Source organism: Panthera onca, chromosome B4 (assembly GCF_046562875.1).
Source record: "Panthera onca isolate mPanOnc1 chromosome B4, mPanOnc1 haplotype 2, whole genome shotgun sequence".
In the NCBI taxonomy this organism is placed as follows: domain Eukaryota; kingdom Metazoa; phylum Chordata; class Mammalia; order Carnivora; family Felidae; genus Panthera; species Panthera onca.
The window spans coordinates 10931106-10951443 of record NC_138345.1 but is presented as its reverse complement, the minus strand read 5'-3'; the positions used below and the strand labels follow the sequence as shown (position 1 = coordinate 10951443).

Here is a 20338-nt window from a genome sequence, read left to right as displayed (position 1 = left end):
AGGTAAAATTAATAGCTTCCACCAGTTAAATTCTTTAGATTTTAAGGAGGGGAAAAACCTGGACATTTCTTTTAGAAAGCTGATTGATTACAAGAAAAAAACCTTTAAGAATTTCTTACCCTTGAGTAACAAAAGTGTGTGTGTTTCTGCATTCTTGTTACTTGTAGTTAATGACTGGATGTTTACTAACGTGATCATTAACTGCTAGTGAGGTACTTAAATGACCTTGAAAATCTAAGCAAGGTTTTATTGTTTAAGAAAAAAAATTGTTTTTAAAATGGTTCACTCATTAACTGTTGGTAAAAAATAGTCATCATTCTCTTAGAAGATGAACATTCAGTTTTCAAAGGAAGAATTTATTTTCTAATTGACTTTCAGAAAAGTCTAAAATAACATATATAGCTAGCTTAAATTTTAACACAGAAATTTGCTCTTTAGGTTGATTAAAATGTTTTATTTTGTGTGTAATACCTTTAATGATTGATATAGCATTTGGCACTCCATTCCCTTGCAGGCCTGCATGCATAGAGGAGTAGAAACAACAGAAAAACACACTTAAGCAGAACTAACATTCAGGAAATATATAATTTATTACCTTATTTACAACATAAAGGATTTTATTTTGTGAAGTAATGAATGGTCAGAGTTTGAAGATTTAAATAGGGCAAGGTGATATTTACTATCAGCTATCCCTTTAATTGTTAAAGGTATAATGGAAAAAGAGGAGTCTTAGAAACTTGTTGGTTTGAGAAAGATTTGGTGGGCTTTTTCGGAGTAGTGGGTTCCTGAGAAAATGGAATATCTAACTTTACTTTCACGTGGCCAGTCCCCACAGAACAAAAACCAGGGTTACTAACTACCTGGAAAGACATACAAGAGTTAACATCTTCCAGGGAATTCTTAAACTATTTAAAAAAAAATTTTTTTTAACTTTTATTTATTTTTGAGACAGAGAGAGACAGAGCATGAACAGGGGAGGGGCAGAGAGAGAGGGAGACACAGAATCTGAAATGGGCTCCAGGCTCTGAGCTGTCAGCACAGAGCCCGACGCAGGGCTCGAACTCACGGACCGTGAGATCGTGACCTGAACCGAAGTTGGACGCTTAACCGACTGAGCCACCCAGGCGCCCCTTAAACTATTTTTTAAATCACGGTGGAAGCTGAAAGCACTTAGCTGTGTTATTAGTTCACTAATGTGGCCCTCAATAGGTAGCACAGACTGCTTTCCTCTAAAAAGGATACCTATATCTGCCTTTCTTTTGGGACTGGGAAAAAGGTTTGGTATAGATTGGGTTGACTTCCTAGAAGAAGAAAAAAATGAAACAAAGTATAAGTGACTTGTCCAGGAAAAGAAGGAAAAGGAAATGACATAGGTTGGTTAACACTTTTGATGCTAAGTGAGTATAATCTCAGATTGTGTTGAAAAATACACTGAGAAAGACAAGATTAAAATTAAAAATTAATTTTAAAAACTCAAGAGCTGGTTCTTAATTTCCAAATGGAGAAGCATTTAGAAAATAATAAGGAAAAAGAACATTTATTTTTTATTTTTCAAAAAAATTTTATTTCAACGTTTTTTATTTATTTTTGGCACAGAGAGAGACAGAGCATGAACGGGGGAGGGGCAGAGAGAGAGGGAGACACAGAATCGGAAACAGGCTCCAGGCTCTGAGCCATCAGCCCAGAGCCTGACGCGGGGCTCAAACTCACGGACCGCGAGATCGTGACCTGGCTGAAGTCGGACGCTTAGCCGACTGCGCCACCCAGGCGCCCCTCAAAAAAATTTTAAATGTTTAGTTATTTTTGAGAGAGAGTGTTCACATGCGGTCTCACGAGAGAGGAGCAGAGAGAGAGGGAGACAGAATCCAAAGTAGGCTCCAGGCTCTGAGCTGTCAGCACAGAACCTGACATGGGGCTCAAACTCACAAACCACGAGATCATGACCTCTGCCAAAGTTAACACACTTAACTGACTGAGCCATCCAGGTGCCCCAAGAAGAACATTTTAAAAGTTTAAGAAAGGAGCCAGATGATAAGCTAAAAATATTTTTTAAAACACTTGAAAATCTCAGTGAAACAGAATTTTTTAAAATTTCCAAACTATTTTAACATAAAATAGACCAGTGGCATTATCAGTTAATTTCATCTTTAATAATCCAAGGCCAGATAGCTTTATTGAGTTCTTTCGATCTTTTATGGAACAAGTAATTTCTCTGCTGTCTTGGTTATAGAAAAGCAAACTTGCCATTTCATAGTATAAATGGACAGAATCTGACTGCCTACTCAATCTCACTTTTGAATGTCGATATAAAAATTCTAAGCAAAACACTAGCAAATCATATTTAATAGTATATTTTTAAAAATCCAGTAAGATCAAAGGGAATTGGTTTTAGGAATAAAAAGATACCTTTATTTTTTAGTGTTTTTATTTATTTTTGAGACAGCGTGCAAACCAGGGAGGGGCAGAGAGAAGGGGCCAGAGGATCTGAGGCAGGCTCTGAACTGACAGCAGAGAGCCCGACGCAGGGCTCAAATTCATGAACCATGAGATCATGACCTGAGCCGTAGTCAGATGCTTAACTGACTGAGCTGCCCAAGCACCACTAGAAAGATACTTTATATAGGAAACATAGATATAACATAGGAAAAATAAGAAACTGTATGGTTATCCTTTTAATTGCATAAATGATATTTGATAGTTTAGCTTTGATACAATGTAAAATTTGAAGTTAATATTATTTTTATAAAAGTATCAGATGATACTTCCTCACTATGGTGAAGAATTTTCGACTGGGGGTGCCTGGGTGGCTCAGTCGGTTGAGCATCTGACTTTGGCTCAGGTCATGATCTCACAGTTTGTGGGTTCGAGCCCTGCGTCAGGCTCTGTGCTGACAGCTCAGAGCCTGAAGCCTGCTTTGGATTCTGGGTCTCCCTCTCTCTCTGCCCTTCTCCCCGCTTAACCCACTGAACCACCCAGGCGCCCCGAATGGATTGAACTTTTTATTCTTTCAGTAAAGAAGAATACGATGCCTTTAACAAAATTTATTGACACACTCGTACAAAGCCACTATTTTCTTGATTTTTCTCAACATCTATTACCTTATTTCTGAAATGGTGATCAGAATATCCACTTCGTAAAATGTTTATTAGTATCAACAAGTTAAATAATGTATATGAGATGCCTAGGATAGAGCCTGGCATGTAAGAACTAAGTAAGTGATTATTTGTAAAATAAATTACAATGGTTAAGGAAGAATGCAAAGTTTTTCAGGCTCTTAGGTTTGAATTTGAGCACTTTTCTCCCCTTTCGAATTTACCTCCATTCTCCCTTTCTTTGCTATATCTCCTCTTCCAGCTGAGGCTTAATCTGTCCATGTTGGGAGTTTTCCAGATCTAATCCTAAGCATTGCATGGTGTGCAGACTTTTCTCTCATGATCAAATCATTTTCTCATATTCTGTAGTGATGTATTTAGGGATAACTAAGGCCTGTAGGATTGTTTGTTTCTGTCCTCAATGGCTTTGGGCTGTTGTAGTCTTTTGAGCTCTTGGCTTGAATTTGTATAGTTTTTATTTTTATTTTTTTATGTTTAGTTGTGTGAGAGAGAGAGAGAGAGAGAGAGGGAGAGTGGAGAAGGGGCAGAGAGAGAGGGAGACACAGAATCTGAAGGCTCCAGACTCTGAGCTGTCGGCACAGAACCCGACTCGGGCCTTGAACCCACAAACCATGAAATCATGACCTGAACCGAAGTCTGACGCTCAACCAAGTGAGCCACCCAGGCGCCCTGAATTTATAGTTTTTAAACTTCCTTCCTTACTGTCAGCTCCACATTACTTTGTATTGTCAGTACAGCTGCTTTTGTGAGTTCCTCACTGCTTCTCACCTATAGCGTATGATCTGTCCAGTGTTGCATCATTGGGTAATCGAGTTTTATAAAATAATGTCTGTGGAAGGAAGTGAAAATAAATTTTAGCTTGTATGTTCATTCTGATTAGTAGTGGCTGCTTCGAGTGCTGTGTTAATAAGCAGGATTCTGGAGCTGCATTGAAGTTTTATGAGAAAGTGCTCTAATAATGAAAGGGGGTGGCAGTGTGAATGACCACATATTTGTCATTTATTGTCTAGAGTAAGAGGAGATAGACACTGTGGGAGAATCTGAGTAGGTTCTGTAATGAGGAAGGTACAGAAGTTAGTGTGTGGTTTTGTGGTAATCTTTTGCCTTCTTAGATACCTTCTTAGTTATCAGTTACTGTTTCACTTTAGACATTAAAGTTTCCAAGTAACTTATCCATGGATAAATGAAGGAGATAGTTTTAAAAGGATTCTGTTTTGCACTATTTGAGTTACCTTTAGGGTTGTTTACTTAGTAATTACATGGTTAGAAATTTAGGCCATGTCAAAACTTGGTGTTCTCTCTGCTTGGTATTTCATATTTTACCAAAATTGTATACTTAGTGAAATTGCAGATGTGCGATAAATGCATGGAATAGAAAATACCGGGTTATTAGTAAGCTTTCACAAAGCAAATTGAATTTCCATATGCTTCATTATGATGGCAATAATAGGCAAGTCTGTGTGATTACTAGTTTTTATCATCATGTAATGTGTAAATATATCTGAGAAAATTTAAATTTTAAAATGAATTACTTCTGGTATGTCTTTCCTCTTACATATATCACATATAACTTTTGCAGGTTGGATTTGCTACCATTTTATGCAAGATTGGTTGCTACATTGCATCCCTGCATGTCTGATGTAGCAGAGGATCTTTGTTCCATGCTGAGGGGGGATTTCAGATTTCATGTATGTATTTAAGCATTTATTTTGTTTTATATATATATACATATATATATATATATACCCACACATATATACTTATAAGTTAAGTGAGGATTCTTTAGTTTAAGAATAAGATTATCGTATTGGTAAGCATATTTTTGAAATTTGATAGTGGTATAACAGTTCAGAATGTATGGACTTCTAAGTTTGTAAAATGTAAATTTTCTCAACAAAGCTTGAAATTGGTAAGTGATGTTCCAGTTTGGAGATGAGCTGTTGCTGCTGCCTTGTTTCCTACAGGTACTACACTTGTTGGTTTTGTAAAGGAAAAGCCATCCTCTGAGGTCAAGAGAGTCAGCAGGTCTCATTGGTGTTCCCACGAGAAACACAGGATTGGCCCTGTGAGTCAGGGCACAGTGCCTGGAGGACACCTGTTTAGGTGTTGGGAGTCCAGATATCTGGGGCACCCGACATTGCATAATTGCTCTGATCAGTGAATGCTGTTCTGGCCCACTTTTTACTGACTCTTCCCTAAACAGCGTTTACCTTGAATAGTAGTCAGGGACCTGTTTCCAGACAGCTTCTCTCCCTTTCTAGTCCTAGGAGTCTTAACTGCCTGTTAGTGGTTCTCCAGATCCATATTACCCGCTCACCTTGTGCAGGTGCTACAGATACAGCATTGAAAGGAGTAAAATGACGCCTTACGAGTGTCTGAAAGTGCATATTGGTAGACCGAAAAGACATGAAATTCAAGTAGTTATGTTAGCCAATGGAAAAATTGTGTTGACAGAATTTAGCTTTATAGCAGGTTGCTTGGAATGCAAGTAAATGTTTGCTATGCTCACGATGCACTTTATGCACTCATTATACAGAAATTGGTATTGCTGAGCGCTCAGAGAACAGAAATAATTCCTGAGATGAGGAATCTCACAACATAGTTGGGAAGATAAGACATAAATACTCACAAAAATAACAGTGAAATAAACATTTAAACTCTAAATATATTTAATATTATAAAGAATGGCATGCCTAATTGCCAAATGAATTGTTCAAGAGTGAGAGCCTTGAGTTCGGAGGAAGGAGAGAATCTCAGTGAGGTGTGGGTTGGCCTCTAGGCTTCTTGCCATAGAAGCCAATTTATATGAGATTTGTGGTTAACGTTTTTCTGGGGCAGTTTTTGCTGAAGTGTGTTTTGAATTTTTATGGATAGTATTAAGCAAGGACAGGATTCTCTGTTTTAAAGGAAGTTTGGAAACACTGACATCAAGAAAGTTAAATGGTTGTGTTTTGTTTTGTTATAAGAATTCCCAAAGCTTTAGTAGGGTAATGTGCAGTGTGAACCTCCTGGAAGGGGTCAAATACGTAGTCAATCAGAGAACACACTTTGGTAAATGCTGCCATTTGAGGGACTGACGTGTCAGAAATTGTGATATTCTTGTTGATTTATTTAATCCCATCGTGCAAAACAAGGAACTGTTTTACTGGCAGGCAGTATGACTCTATTATATGAGTTATATGCATATACCCCTCAACTGTATCCAAAATTAAACAACACACAGGTTGCTGGACCAAGCATAATTAGTGCTTTTGGTGAGAAACTTAAAATGAAGTATATTCTATTCATGTATACGTCCCCTCCCATCTTTGATAATTGGGGTGGGAGTTGAGGAATTGGACAGTTTTGTTCCTGATATAATGCTCCATTACAACTCAAAGACTTACCAGAATTCTAGGAGAATGCTGTGGGAACACTGCTCTCAGAGGAGAGAAGAAAAGGTACTTGAGGTCTGCCTCCTCCCCCCACCCCCAAATCTGCAGACTTTGCCAATGACTTGTTATCAGTCTCTCCCTCTCTCTCTCTCTCTCTCTCTCTCTCTACACACACACACACACACACACACACACACACACACACACACACACACACACACACCGGTCTGTATATATGCTCAACTTTCCCATCCTTAAATGAAAATAAAAATAGCAACAAGAAAATGTTTTCCAGCCTCACCCCCTATCCTCTTTCACTTTCTTCTTGAGTTTTTTTAAAAATTTTTTTTTTTTTAACGTTTATTTATTTTTTTGAGACAGAGAGAGACAGAGCATGAACAGGGGAGGGGCAGAGAGAGGGAGACACAGAATCTGAAACAGGCTCCAGGCTCTGAGCTGTCAGCACAGAGCCTGACGCGGGGCTCGAACTCACGGACCGTGAGATCATGACCTGAGCTGAAGTCGGATGCTTAACCGACCAAGCCACCCAGGCGCCCCTCTTCTTGAGTTTTTTTAGAGTGTACTTGCCTCTTCTGCTTCTTCAAAGGCATTTACCCTTTGTCTTGCCATCATAGCAAACCTCGCAGAGACCACCAGCATCATCCTAATCACTTCATGCCAGTTGAAGTCCTCGCAGATTCTGAACTGCTGGACTGTTCTTTTTTTCTGTCATTCTGTCTCCACCACTTGCTAGCATTGTTAACTTTGGTCAAGTTACTTAGGTAGTATATACTGGTATCTTTTTATACTGATATCTTTTTAAATGGGATTGTTGTTATGGATTAAACTAAATGGATATAAAGTTCATCACACAATGCCCAGACATAGATATTATTATAACAATAATTATCCTTTCTCTCCTACCACTCTCTCCTGGCTCTTATGAGTGCTATTCTCAATATCATTTATTGATAGTAAAAATATTTTTTTTTTTCCAACTGAGTTTATTTGTTTGCATTCCCACACTTTACTTCCTTCAACCTCTTTTTTGACAAGAACCCATTTTACCCAGGATTCAGTTGACATCGATTTCTCAGCACCCTCAAATACATATTTCTTGCCAGAACCTCTCTCTTGGTGCTTAGTGAGTTTTCATGCACTTATAGCTAAATACGTCCATTAAAAAAAACAAAACAACTCAGTACTTCTTAAAAACATCTTTACCCTTGGGGCGCCTGGGTGGCTCAGTCGGTTGAGCATCCGACTTCAGCTCAGGTCATGACCTCGCAGTTCATGAGTTCAAGCCCTGCGTCGGGCTCTGTGCTGACAGCTCAGAGCCTGGAGCCTGCTTCTGATTCTGTGTCTCCCTCTCTCACTACCCCTCCCCCACTCTCTCTCTTTCAAATATAAATAAACATTAAAAAAATTAAAAAAGTCTTTACCCTTCACTTCCTCATATCAACCTCTATTTTGTCTGTAAATTTGCAGTATTCTTTTTATCATCACTAAGAGAAATACTTCTGCTTTTGTCCCTCGGACATTCAGGAGCCAGCATTCACCAAATTCTGTTGGCACCATCTTCTAAAACACCTCCTCAAATCTAGCATCTCCTCTTCTTAAGCTGAATGATGAGAAGAGCATTTTACCCAGGTTTCCCTGTCTCTGTTTCCTGTCCAGTTTCCAGCACGTTGTCGTAATCTGATCAATGTGCCCGCTTCTTAAGAACCTCACCTAAGGGGTGCCCAAGTGGCAGGGTCTGTTAAGCATCTGACTCTTGGTTTTGGCTCAGGTCATGATCTCACAGTTTGTGGGTGTGAGCCCTAAGTCGGGCTCTGTGCTGACAGCATGGACCCTGCTTAGGATTCTCTCTCTCCCTCTCTGTCTGCCCCTCCTCCGCTCACATTCTCTCCCTTTCAAATAAACGTTAAAAAAACAAAAACACCTCACCTGAGAAATAAACCTGGTTAACAAAACTATATGAAATCTCATACAGTAGTCAAATTCTAGTTTTAAAACAACAGATCTGCTAATTTGACCAACGGATTAGTAAAGGTAACAGAAATGAGAAACCAGGTATACTTGAGGTCAGGATTTGGAGGAGGAATTTGGTAATATGTTTCAAGATCCTTAGAGGCGTTTATACATTGGACAGTTTTGAGAGTCTGTCCTAAGTAAATAATCTGATATACCCAGAAAAGTTTTATTCACACCATGAATTAGTAGGAAAAAGGAAAATAATCTAAAAGCCCAAGAATGAATTAAGAAAATGGTCATATAATCAAAATGCTGAAATGATATAGAGCCATTGGTAGTAATATTTAGCAAAAAATTTTCATAACAAAGAGAAGGTGCTTCTTTTGGGCAAAAAAAAAAAAAAAAAAGAAAAGAAAAAGCAACAAGCTATAAAATCATAGCATAATAAATTTATGGTTGTGATGTTAAAATGCTTGGAAAGTTAAGAACAGAAAAGGATTACATATCAGTATGTCAGCTGTGGTTGTCTTTGGATAGGGGCAATAGAAAATATTTTTTCCTTTCTAGTTTTCCATGCTTTCCAAATTTTCAACAGAGCCTACTTCTTTAATAATGGAGGTGCAACTGTTGTTTAGATATGAGGATATCAGTCTAACTCATTGACATTTTTAAAATCAGTGGTCTTTCAGCTTTTTAAATCAAGCCTCTTTAGTGGTAAAATAAGTTGACCACATATCCCAATTTGGCATATTTGTATATAAATTATATGTGTTTACAGTTATATCAAATATCTTATGTAAATTTATAAAATAAAAGCAAATTGAAAGGTATGATATATCAGAAACAAATACAAGTTCCAAGATTTTTTCAAACCACACTCTAATAGATCAAGAGTCTTGCCCACCCTACCCTGGATATCAGTGGTCTATACCATAAAATAAACAAAATTTTTGAAGGCAAATTTGCTTGTTTTGTAGACTCAGTGTCTACTTAGTGTTTAGTATATAGTAGATTTTCCAAAAAATTAAAATGGTAAAATGAATAAAGTTTATGTAAAACAAAATGAGCAAATTATAGAGGAAAAAGTGTAGTATCTGTTTGGGTAAAGTTATAAAAGAGCCAGTTTGGGGCAGATGATCTTCCTTGGATAGGCCTTTGAAATCCTTACTTTTTATATGTTGACATATCTGAAAAGTTTTTGTTAATGTTTATGAATTTAGTTATTCAGTTGATCTCAATTTCAGCAGTCATTAATAAATGTAAGGATTTTTGCTAAAGATTGCTTATATAAGTAAAATTGTATAAGAGACATTGAACCAAATATATATATAAAATTTTATGTTGTTTATTCATTTACTTTTGCAGAAGTGTTTTGCTGTGTCTTTTGATCAAAGGAGTCAACAAATGAGACTAGAAAATAATGAATAAGGAGTCAGAATAAGTTAGGCTTTTTTATAAGTTACAGCCTTTTGAAAAGCTTTTATGTTTCTCCTCTGAAAATGAGGGAGTGAGAACTGATTTCTCATACTTAATTTAAAAATTAGATAATTTTGTCACGTTAGTTAGATTGTATCTCCTTAACTTCAATAATATTTAGAATAATTGTGGATGATACACTGTGTTACATGTTTTCAAAGTTATAATGGTCAGTAATACTTAAAATTGTATGATACTCCAGAACAGTTGTTAAGAACTTGTACGTCCAGAATCACCCAAAGAGATTTTCATATATTTCTCAGCCCTACTCCCTCTATAAAGATTCAGCTTTAGCATATCATTTTTGAAATGCTTCCTTGTACATTTTTTGTTTCCATATTTCTTCAACTGTAAAAGAAGCACATGCTCAATGTGGATTATTTAGAAAACATAAAGGGGGAAGCCCCATAATTTCATCACTTTATTTAAAAAAATTTTTTTTAACGTTTATTTATTTTTGAGACAGAGAGAGATAGAGCATGAACGGGGTGGGTCAGAGAGAGAGGAAGACACAGAATCTGAAACAGGCTCCAGGCTCTGAGCTGTCAGCACAGAGCCCGACGCAGGGCTCGAACCCACAAACTGCGAGATGGTGACCTGAGCTGAAGTTGGATGCTTAGCTGACTGAGCCTACCAGGCGCCCCAATTTCATCACTTTAAAACAGACTTATTAATCTTATAGTGTATTTTCTTTACATTTTTTCCTCTGTAGTTGTTTTGATGAATTTATAGTGTATATACAATTTTCCATTCTTTATTTCTCACTGAGAAGCTTTTTGCAGTCACTTCAAACACCTCTTACGCATCATTTTAAAGATTGTATAATCTGTTGTTCTGTACACTAATTACTTAGAAGTGAATTGAAGTGTAGTTGTCAAGTTACGACCACCACTATTTCCATCATCATCACCCTCCTTATTTTTATCTTTATTTAACCAAGTGAGCTGACAGATTCAGGGAATTTATGTGAGTTACCTTTAAGATTATATACCCCCCAAAATGGCACAAAATGACAACAATGGCTCAGATGTTCTAACTACAGATCATTTGCTCTTTTGTATCACTACAATACATATATAAACATTAAACATTTTCTTTTATTTGTTCACTCAGTGAACATTTATTTAGTGTCCACATATTAGTGATACAAACATACAAAGATGGATAAAACTAATAATAGCTAATATTGACTCTCCCTGGTCTCAGGCACTGTTGTGTGTGCTTTACATCAGTTCGCTTAAGACAACTTTTATGAGGTAGGTTACTTTTATTAGTTCCATTTTAAAGATGAGGAGATTGAGGCACAGAGTTTAAGTAACAGCTAGTAAATGATAGAGCTGGGATTTAAACCCAGCAAGTCTGGTGCAGGGTCTATACTCTTAATGTATCCTGGATAATAAGCTTAATCACTATGAGGAGCTTTTCATATGTAGCACTTAACATAACATTTATTTGTGAAAGGATCTTTATGAAAGCTGTGCTCTTTTCTGAATTGCTGAAACAGTAAAGGTTAAAGTTCTAGAAGTTGACTTTTATGATTTTATTTTTAATCAGTGCAGTTTTATTGATGCTTTAATAAATACTTGCAGTGAGCTTCTAGTTTGCTCTGAGTTTTTAAATGAGTAAACAAACATAGTTTTGTTTACAAATTATCTTTGAAGAACTAAAAAAACCTAAACACCTACCACTGCTTACTATAGACAGTAGGTCCTTAAAATTGAAGATGATAAACTTAAGTGTTAGCTCTCTGAGTATGTATAAGTTTAGTATTTATAAAATGATTATCATGAATTGTCTGGTGAGGTTGGGCCTTATTTTAAAATGCAGTACATACTAAGGTAGTGGGATTCTCCAGTACTAGTTAGTAGACTGGGATTTTAGTACTGATCTTTCATCAAGTCATTTGAGAGTTTTATGTCATTTTGTTATTTTAATTATTAAGCCAGAATTATAACAGCCATGTGGTACAAATAAGATAGGATAGGATAGTAATCTGGAAAAGTAGAAAACACTGAAAAAACTTTTCAAGTCACCACCATATTGAACAATTGCATAAGACAGGAGAGTATTTTGAAAAACTACACTAAACTAGCACAAGGCACCACCATGTTATTGTCACTGTTGCTTGCATAGGTTTCTAGACTGTAAGTTGTTTTCTGATGAAAATGTAATCCATTTACATTTATCTTGCTATGTCTGTTTGCACTGTACTGTTGTAAGAGGGTTTTGTTGTACTGAATACTTCTTGAAATGTGTGCCTAAGTTAGAGGCCTTATATTTGCAAAGGATTTGAATTTTGGTCTACAGTTTTGATGATAGAAAAGAATAGTGATTATATTGGAAATTTTGCTGTAATGAAATTATAATAAAAAATGCAAACTGTAGTTCACAAGTGTAATACGTGAAGCTTTAATAATATTTTTGCTTAAGTGAACTCTTGGTACTTATTATTTTTAAGTTAGCATTTCCTAAAATGTGTTCCTTATTAATTTAATGGGATGTTAACTAGTACTTGCTAGTATTTCAAAAGGGAGTTTATATTGCCAAATAAATTTGAGATAAATTGAATTAAGTTAAACAGTCCTCTTTATTTGAGAACCTATTTAAGCCTGATAAAGTGTATTGTTTCCCCAAATTACTTGACCGTGGAACTGTTTGCAAATCATATCCCAGCACTTGTGTTCTGCAGAGCTTATATTGCCTTAAATGAAAGTAAGTTGTGTAGCAAGAAATTTACCCAAATTTATTTAAAATATTTGGAATGAATGCAGACTTAATAAAATAACATTTCTTATCACAAGAGATTTCAAAATGCTAATTCTCTAAGTTAATGTCTCCCTTTCTCTTAATTTGTAGGTACGAAAAAAGGACCAGATCAATATTGAAACGAAGAACAAAACTGTTCGTTTTATTGGAGAATTAACTAAATTTAAGATGTTCACAAAAAATGATACACTACATTGTTTAAAGGTTAGTGCTGCATTATTTGTGTTCTTTTAAAAAATTTTTTAATTTTTTTTTTGTTTTTTATTTATTTTTGAGAGAGAGAGAGAGAGAGAGAGAGAGAGAGAGAGAGAGAAAGAGAAAGCGAAAGCACGGGAGGGACAGAGAGAGAGAGAGAGACAGACACAGAATCCAATGACAGGCTCCAGGCTCTGAGCTACCTGTCAGCACAGAGCCCAACACGGGGCTCGAACCCATGAACCGTAAGATCATGACCTGAGCTGAAGTTGGACGCTTAACCAACTGAGCCACCCAGATGCCCCTTGAGTTGTTTTTAATAGACAAATTTAAAGTTTTGGTTATAAATGCTGGAAAAAATGAATTAAGTAAGGAATATTTGTTTAATCTAAAGGAAGATAGGAGTGAAAGGGAATATTAAACAGATGAACAGAGTAGAAAACAAATAATATGCTAGAGATGCAGCTATCACAGTAATTACATGAAATGTAAAAGGACAAACTACATGAAGTAAAAGCCTGAAGAATATAAGGCTTGATTAAAACAACACTGTAGGCTGCCTATAAGAAACATACCCTTAAATACGAAGACCATAAAGGCTAAAGTAAAAAGATGGGAGAAATATACCAGGGAAGCATTAATTAAAAGTCACCTGGTTTCATTATTATCAGGCAATTAAGGCACGAAGCATTTGTTAGAAATAAAGAAGGATAGTTCAGAATGATGAAGAGGTAGTTTTAATAGGAAGGTATTACCTTACTGAATCATTATGAATCCAGTAAGGTAGCTTCAGAATATATAAAGCAAAAATCAAGGAAAGGAGACATAAACAAATTCCCAAACGTAAAGGGTTGGAAACACCTTTCACTAGCTGAAAGAAGCAGCAGACCAAATCAGTACATACACACAGATTTGAATAACACGACAACCTGGATCTAACTGACACTCTACCCAACAGCATCAGAATTTACAATCTCTTATGATATACATGGATCATTTACCATAATTAACCATTAAAATAAAATCTCAGCACATTAGGGGTGCCTGGGTGGCTCAGTCGGTTAAGCATCCGACTTTGGCTCAGGTCATGACCCTACAGTTCGTGAGTTTGAGCCCCGCGTTGGGCTCTGTGCTGACAACTCGGAGCCTGCTTCAGATTATATGTCTCCCTCTCCTCTGCTCGCTCGCTCTTTGTCTCTCAAATGAAATTAAAAACAAAAAAAAGAATCCCAGCAAATTCGAAAAGACTGAAATTATTCAGATTATGTTTTCTGTCCACAATGGAATTAAGCAAGAAATTAGTTAATAAGTAGTTATATGTGGTAAAGCTGATACAGTATAGATGGAATAATTCTACATTTGGAATTGATTATTATTAACAACAACAAATTTTGTATCAAATTGATTTCCTAGGGATATTATTAGGTAGTTTACACAAAGTGGGTCTCATGGATTCAAGTACATTTGGAAAACCCTGAGTTAAACAAATTTGCCCAATTACTTGACTGCTTGATTTCTTAACAGTGTTTAAAATACTAATAGTCATTGTAAATATTCAAGGGGTTAAGTTTCGTAAACCTACTTGGAGCATCTCAGGTGACTACAAAGTACATTTAGAGAAACTCTGGATAACATTTTAAGAGGGATTGTTAAAGATTTCTCAGTGCTGTAGTTGAAGGGAGTCATACCATGGAACAATTTAAACATTAGTATATTGCTTCATAATAGTTATTACAAATACATAAGAAGGATATACATTTTTTTGACACAAATTCCATTTCTATAAGTTTTAAGGTTATTGCACAGATTTATCTACAAGGATATTAAGTATTGTTAAGTATTGTTAAATATTAACAAGTAATGTTAAGTACACAATTGTTTAAATAAGAAATTGTAAACAGTTTTAATATTCAATAAATAAGAATCATTGGAGTTTTATTGTAGTTCATATTATACAGAAATATGTCCCTTTTAAATCATGCCATGCAAAGGTAAATAAGGACACAGCCAAAATAGTTATATTATCTAAAAAAACACCAAGTTATTAAATGATGTGGTATATTTGAATGTGTTTTGGTTTAGAAAATATGCATAGAAAAAGATTGGTAGGATAAATACTTAAATGCTATGGTAATGTGTTATGTTTGTAAATTTCATACAATGAGCCTGTTGTAGTCAGAATTTTACAAGTAAATATCATATAAACCAAAACAAAAAAGCCATTTAGAAAATGTTAGCTGTGTATGGTGCAGATATTTAAATACATAGCATCTGATAATCAGTATAGAAAGGGCTTTAATATTAGTTTTTCATGTATTTATCTGAAAGGAAAGGCATTAAATGTATTGAAGATTTTAGATTAAATTTTTGTGGCTGAACACAAAAGATACTTAGCAATGACTCTTGTTAAGCTAACGTAGACTAGCTTTTGTTTTTCACACTGATATTTTTAAGATTGTTACACACAGTAGATCTGTATTTTCTTTCTCTAATAGGACTGAAGTATTGTCTTTGTGTTCTCTCATCATCATTATTATTACAGATGCTTCTATCAGACTTTTCCCATCACCACATTGAAATGGCATGTACTCTACTGGAAACATGTGGAAGATTTCTTTTCAGATCTCCAGAATCACACCTGAGGACCAGTGTACTTTTGGTAAGGGCTTGAGGATCCTGGCAAGAGCTTGAGGTTCTTGATTTACTTCAGGGGTTAGAAATATTATATTGACCAGTACCTATGATCGATCTTGCTCTGCAGCATAAGCTAGAACCTCCCATATTTATGTGCTGCGCAGCCAGTCCAGGAGAGTTGCAAGAATTTTTCCCACTTGGGCGCCAGTGAGTTCACACTGTTGTAAAGGAGGATTAAGTTCAACCCCAAATAACTTTTGATAAATGATTCAAATGAGCCAAGTACTCTTAATACTATTATATTAGAATCATTGTTATGGATGTTCTTGGATATTCAAAGAAGCCATTGTTAAGTGCCATGAGCATATAAATTATAAGCTTAAACATATAAAATTGAAATTTTAAATTAAAAACAACTTTAAAAGTTAACTTGGGGTAGAAGTTATTTCTTAAGCTAATTAGAATACTGAAATGGCCATCAAGTTTCTTGATCAGTTAAATTGTTATGCTTACTGATAATACCCATGCATTCCCTTGCAGTCTTGGGACCTTTCCAAGTGTGGTGGAGGGAGTATTGGTGTTAGTGTTAAAGGGAGCTCAGGTTTAGGAATCGCCGGGCATGTACTGTCATTATTTCAGTGTTGCTGTTACAAAAGTCTGGATTGTGTCATTTTTTTTAGATGTTATTTTTTTAAAAATCTAGTTGTGAGCCTAAACATTCTCTGCCAATGCTATTTAAAATGAAGAAACACAAGAATTTATTTCTTTAAAAATTTTTTAAAAAATATTTATTTATTTATTAATTTTTTTTTGTTTTTTTTTGTTTTTTGAGAGAGAGAGAGAGAGAGAGAGAGAGCGAGTCGGGGAGGAGCAGAGAGAGGGAGATACAGAATCTGAAGCAGGCTCCAGGCTCTGAGCTTTCAGCACAGAGCCCAACATGGGGGTCGAACTCATGAACTGGGAGATCATTACCTGAGCTGAAGTCCGACGCTCAACCAAAGGAGCCACCCAGGCACCCCTAATGTTTATTTCTGACAGCGAGACAGAGAAGTTTTGTTGGGAATAAGGATTAGAATGAAAGTATTTTGACTAACTTAGACTTTTTTATTATAGGAACAAATGATGAGAAAGAAGCAAGCAATGCATCTTGATGCAAGATACGTTACAATGGTGGAGAATGCATATTACTACTGCAACCCACCTCCAGCTGAAAAAACAGTGAAAAAGAAACGTCCTCCTCTCCAGGAATATGTCCGGAAACTTTTATACAAGGATCTCTCCAAGGTTACCACTGAGAAGGTAAATCTCATCGAAATTATAAAGTAATAGTAAATTTGAGATTTGTGGGAGTGTTAAGGTTGTGTAATATTCGGGGGCGCCTAGGTGGCTCAGTTGGTTAATCATCCGACTTCAGCACGGGTCATGATTGCTCCGTTCAGAGTTCGAGCCCCACGTCAGGCTCTGTGCTGACAGCCCAGGGCCTAGAGCCTGCTTCTGATTCTCTCTCTCTCTCTCTGCCCCTCCCCTGCTCGTGCTGTCTCTGTCTCTCTCAAAAAGAAACTTAAAAAAAAAAGATTATATAATATTCAAATTTATTCTTCTTCCTCCTAATGATAGTAGTATTAAGAGCAGTGCACTTTCCTTCTATCCATTGCACTAAATTATTTTAGCTCAGGAACATATATTTCAGCTTCCTTAGGTCAGTTTGTTTTATAAATTGCTTCAGTGTTTGACAAAGTATGCATAAGAAATTGAATCAGAGCTGTTAAATTTCAGCACTGAAGTTTAGGAGAGGTAAGATTAGATTCCAAGTTTAATTATGGTTGATTCTATACAAAAGTTCCTAAAATGGAATTCATATGATGATACTTAATATATAGGACTTATGTTTTGTTTTCTTTTATGATTCTTACTCTGAAGTAGCAATTCTTTCCATTTTAATTTTGCTGTTGTTTATGTTTGTAATTACTGCTTTGTCTCTCATATTCTATAATCAGTTTGACTAAATATTTTCCTTCAGTATAAAGGATTATAACTTTGAGTGGGCTTTCGGAGGTCCATGGCCTTCTGAAATTTCATAATTTTGAATGTCTAGGGCTGTTTATATTTTTCTAGAGGGAATGTTTATAGTCTTCCTTAGATTCTTAGCAGGGATCAATTTCCAGAAAAGGTTAAGAACTACTAACCTATTTTCTTTTTCTTTCTTTCTTTCTTTCTTTCTTTCTTTCTTTCTTTCTTTCTTAATTTTATTTTTTTAATTTACATCCAAATTAGCATATAGTGCAACAGTGATTTCAGGAGTAGATTCCCTAATGCCCCTTACCCATTTAGCCCTTCCCCCCACCCACAACCCCTCCAGTAACCCTCTGTTCTCTGTATTTAAGAGTCTCTTATGTTTTGTTCTCCTCCCTGTTTTTATATTATTTTTGCTTCCCTTCCCTTAAGTTCATCTGTTCTGTGTCTTAAAGTTCTCATGTGAGTGAAGTCATGTGATATTTGTCTTTCTCTAATTTCGCTTAGCATAATACCCTCTACTTCCATCCATGTTGTTGCAAATGGCAAAGTTTCGTTCTTTTTGATTGCCGAGTAATACTCCATTGTATATATGTACCACATCTTTTTTATCCAGTCATCCATCGATGGACATTTGGACTCTTTCCATACTTTGGCTATTGTTGATAGTGCTGCTATAAACATTGGGGTGTATGTGTCCCTTCAAAACAGCACATCTATATCCCTTGGATAAATACCTAGTAGTGCAATTGCTGGGTCGTAGGGTGGGTCTATTTTTTAATTTTTTGAGGAACCTCCATACTGTTTTCCAGAGTGGCTGCACCAGCTTGCATTCCCACCAGCAGTGCAAAAGAGATCCTCTTTCTCTGCATCCTCGCCAACCTCTGTTGTTGACTGAGTTGTTAATGTGAGCCATTCTGACAGGTATAAAGTGGTATCTCATTGTGGTTTTGATTTGGATTTCCCTGATGATGAGTGATGTGGAGCATTTTTTCATGTGTCGGTTGGCCATCTGGAGGTCTTCTTTGGAGAAGTGTCTCTTCATGTCTTTTGCCCATTTTTTCACTGGATTATTTGGTTTTTGGGTATTGCGCTTGATAAGGTCTTTATAAATTTTGGATACTAATCCTTTATCTGATACATCGTTTGCCAAATATCTTCTCCCATTCTGTCGGTTGCCTTTTAGTTTTGCTGATTGTTTCCTTCGCTGTGCAGAAGATTTTTGTTGATGAGGTCCCAGTAGTTCATTTTTGCTTTTGTTTCCCTTGCCTCTGGAGACGTGTTGAGTAAGAAGTTGCTGTGGCCAAGATCCAAGAGGTTTTTGCCTGCTTTCTCCTCAAGGATTTTGATGGCTTCCTGTCTTACATTTAGGTCTTTCTTCCAATTTTGAGTTTATTTTTGTGTATGGTGTAAGAAAGTGGTCCAGGTTCATTCTTCTGCATGTCGCTGTCCAGTTTTCCCAGCACCACTTGCTGAAGAGACTGTCTTTATTCCATTGGATATTCTTTCCTGCTTCGTCAAAGATTAGTTGATCATACGTTTGTGGGTCCATATCTGGGTTCTCTATTCTGTTCCATTGATCTGAGTGTCTGGTCTTCTGCCAGTATCATACTGTCTTGATGATTACAGCTGTGTAGTATAGCTTGAAGTCTGGGATTGTGATGCCTCCTGCTTTGGTTTTCTTTTTCAGGATTGCTTTGGCTATTCAGGGTCTTTTCTGGTTCCATACAAATTTTAGGATTATTTGTTCCAGCTCTGTGAACTAACCTATTTTCTTGATTATTGCAGTTGCCTTGTTAAAAACTTCACATTTAAGTAAGATATGATTGAAGAGAACATTTCAAGGTTAACTCTACAAGTGTGGAACTTTTTTGTTTTTAGGAAAAAAATGTAAAACAAGTTAACTTCTGAACAGAGTAAACCTGGGGGAGAAAAGGCGTACAGTAATACTCATGTTATATATGCAACTTTGGAAATTGGACTCAGCTTTCAGAGAGTCAGAGACAGTACTTGTTTCAAACAATAAGCAATTTGAAAGCTGTTTTAGAATTGGCTAAAAGTTTAAAAAAATATAGATTGCTTTTACAGTTGATAGCATTAACAGTTCCACTGAAGCTGATTAGAGAACATACTAAGTGCTTGAAAGATGGATTGTGGCTGTAGAGTAGAGATGGAAGGAGTGCTTTGCAATCTGCCAGCAGTATCCTTTTTTTTTTTTTTTTTTTTTTAGAATAAAAATGGAAAGAACTTGATTATGGGTAGAGCTCTGCTCATCTCATTACCAGTAGAGCTTTTGAAATAGTAACGGCTAACTTTTATGCGGTACTTATAATGAGCCAGACACTTCCCTGGGTATCTCACATGTTTTAATTTGTCTAATCTTTACAACAAACTATGAAATAAGTGCTGTTATTATCCCCCCTTTTGCACATGTGGAAATAGAATGCTGTGTAATGTCAGCCTTGATTTTGTACCCTCCAGTTTAAGTAGTCTTTTAACCAATTGACCTTGGGTTTAATTTACTGGAAATTTTTGATTCATAACAAGTATCAGAGATTATTAACATTAATTATATGCAAAAGAAAATATTATTTTTGGTAAACCTTTATTTTTTTTTAGTGATCTGATTTTAGGAGTGTATGTTATTAGCTTGTATGAAGATCTGGGAACTCTATGAAATTTAGAGACTTTATGTGAATAAATTTAGTGACAAATGTGAGTAAATTTTGCCAATAATTAGAAAAAAATCTCACTTTTCCTATGTCTAAAGTCAAGTGGCTGGTAGAGGATCTC

General features: G+C 36.0%; 1 protein-coding gene across 1 annotated transcript in view; it reads left to right on the top strand.

Annotated features, from left to right (window-relative positions):
• The window catches only part of UPF2 (UPF2 regulator of nonsense mediated mRNA decay), a 112048-nt gene that overhangs the window by 56103 nt on the left and 35607 nt on the right, over positions 1-20338 (top strand). The window contains exons 9-12 of the mRNA XM_060659320.3: positions 4693-4801; positions 12794-12907; positions 15441-15557; positions 16646-16831. Coding sequence (XP_060515303.1) covers positions 4693-4801; positions 12794-12907; positions 15441-15557; positions 16646-16831 — 526 coding nt within the window. The remainder of the gene's footprint in view (positions 1-4692; positions 4802-12793; positions 12908-15440; positions 15558-16645; positions 16832-20338) is intronic.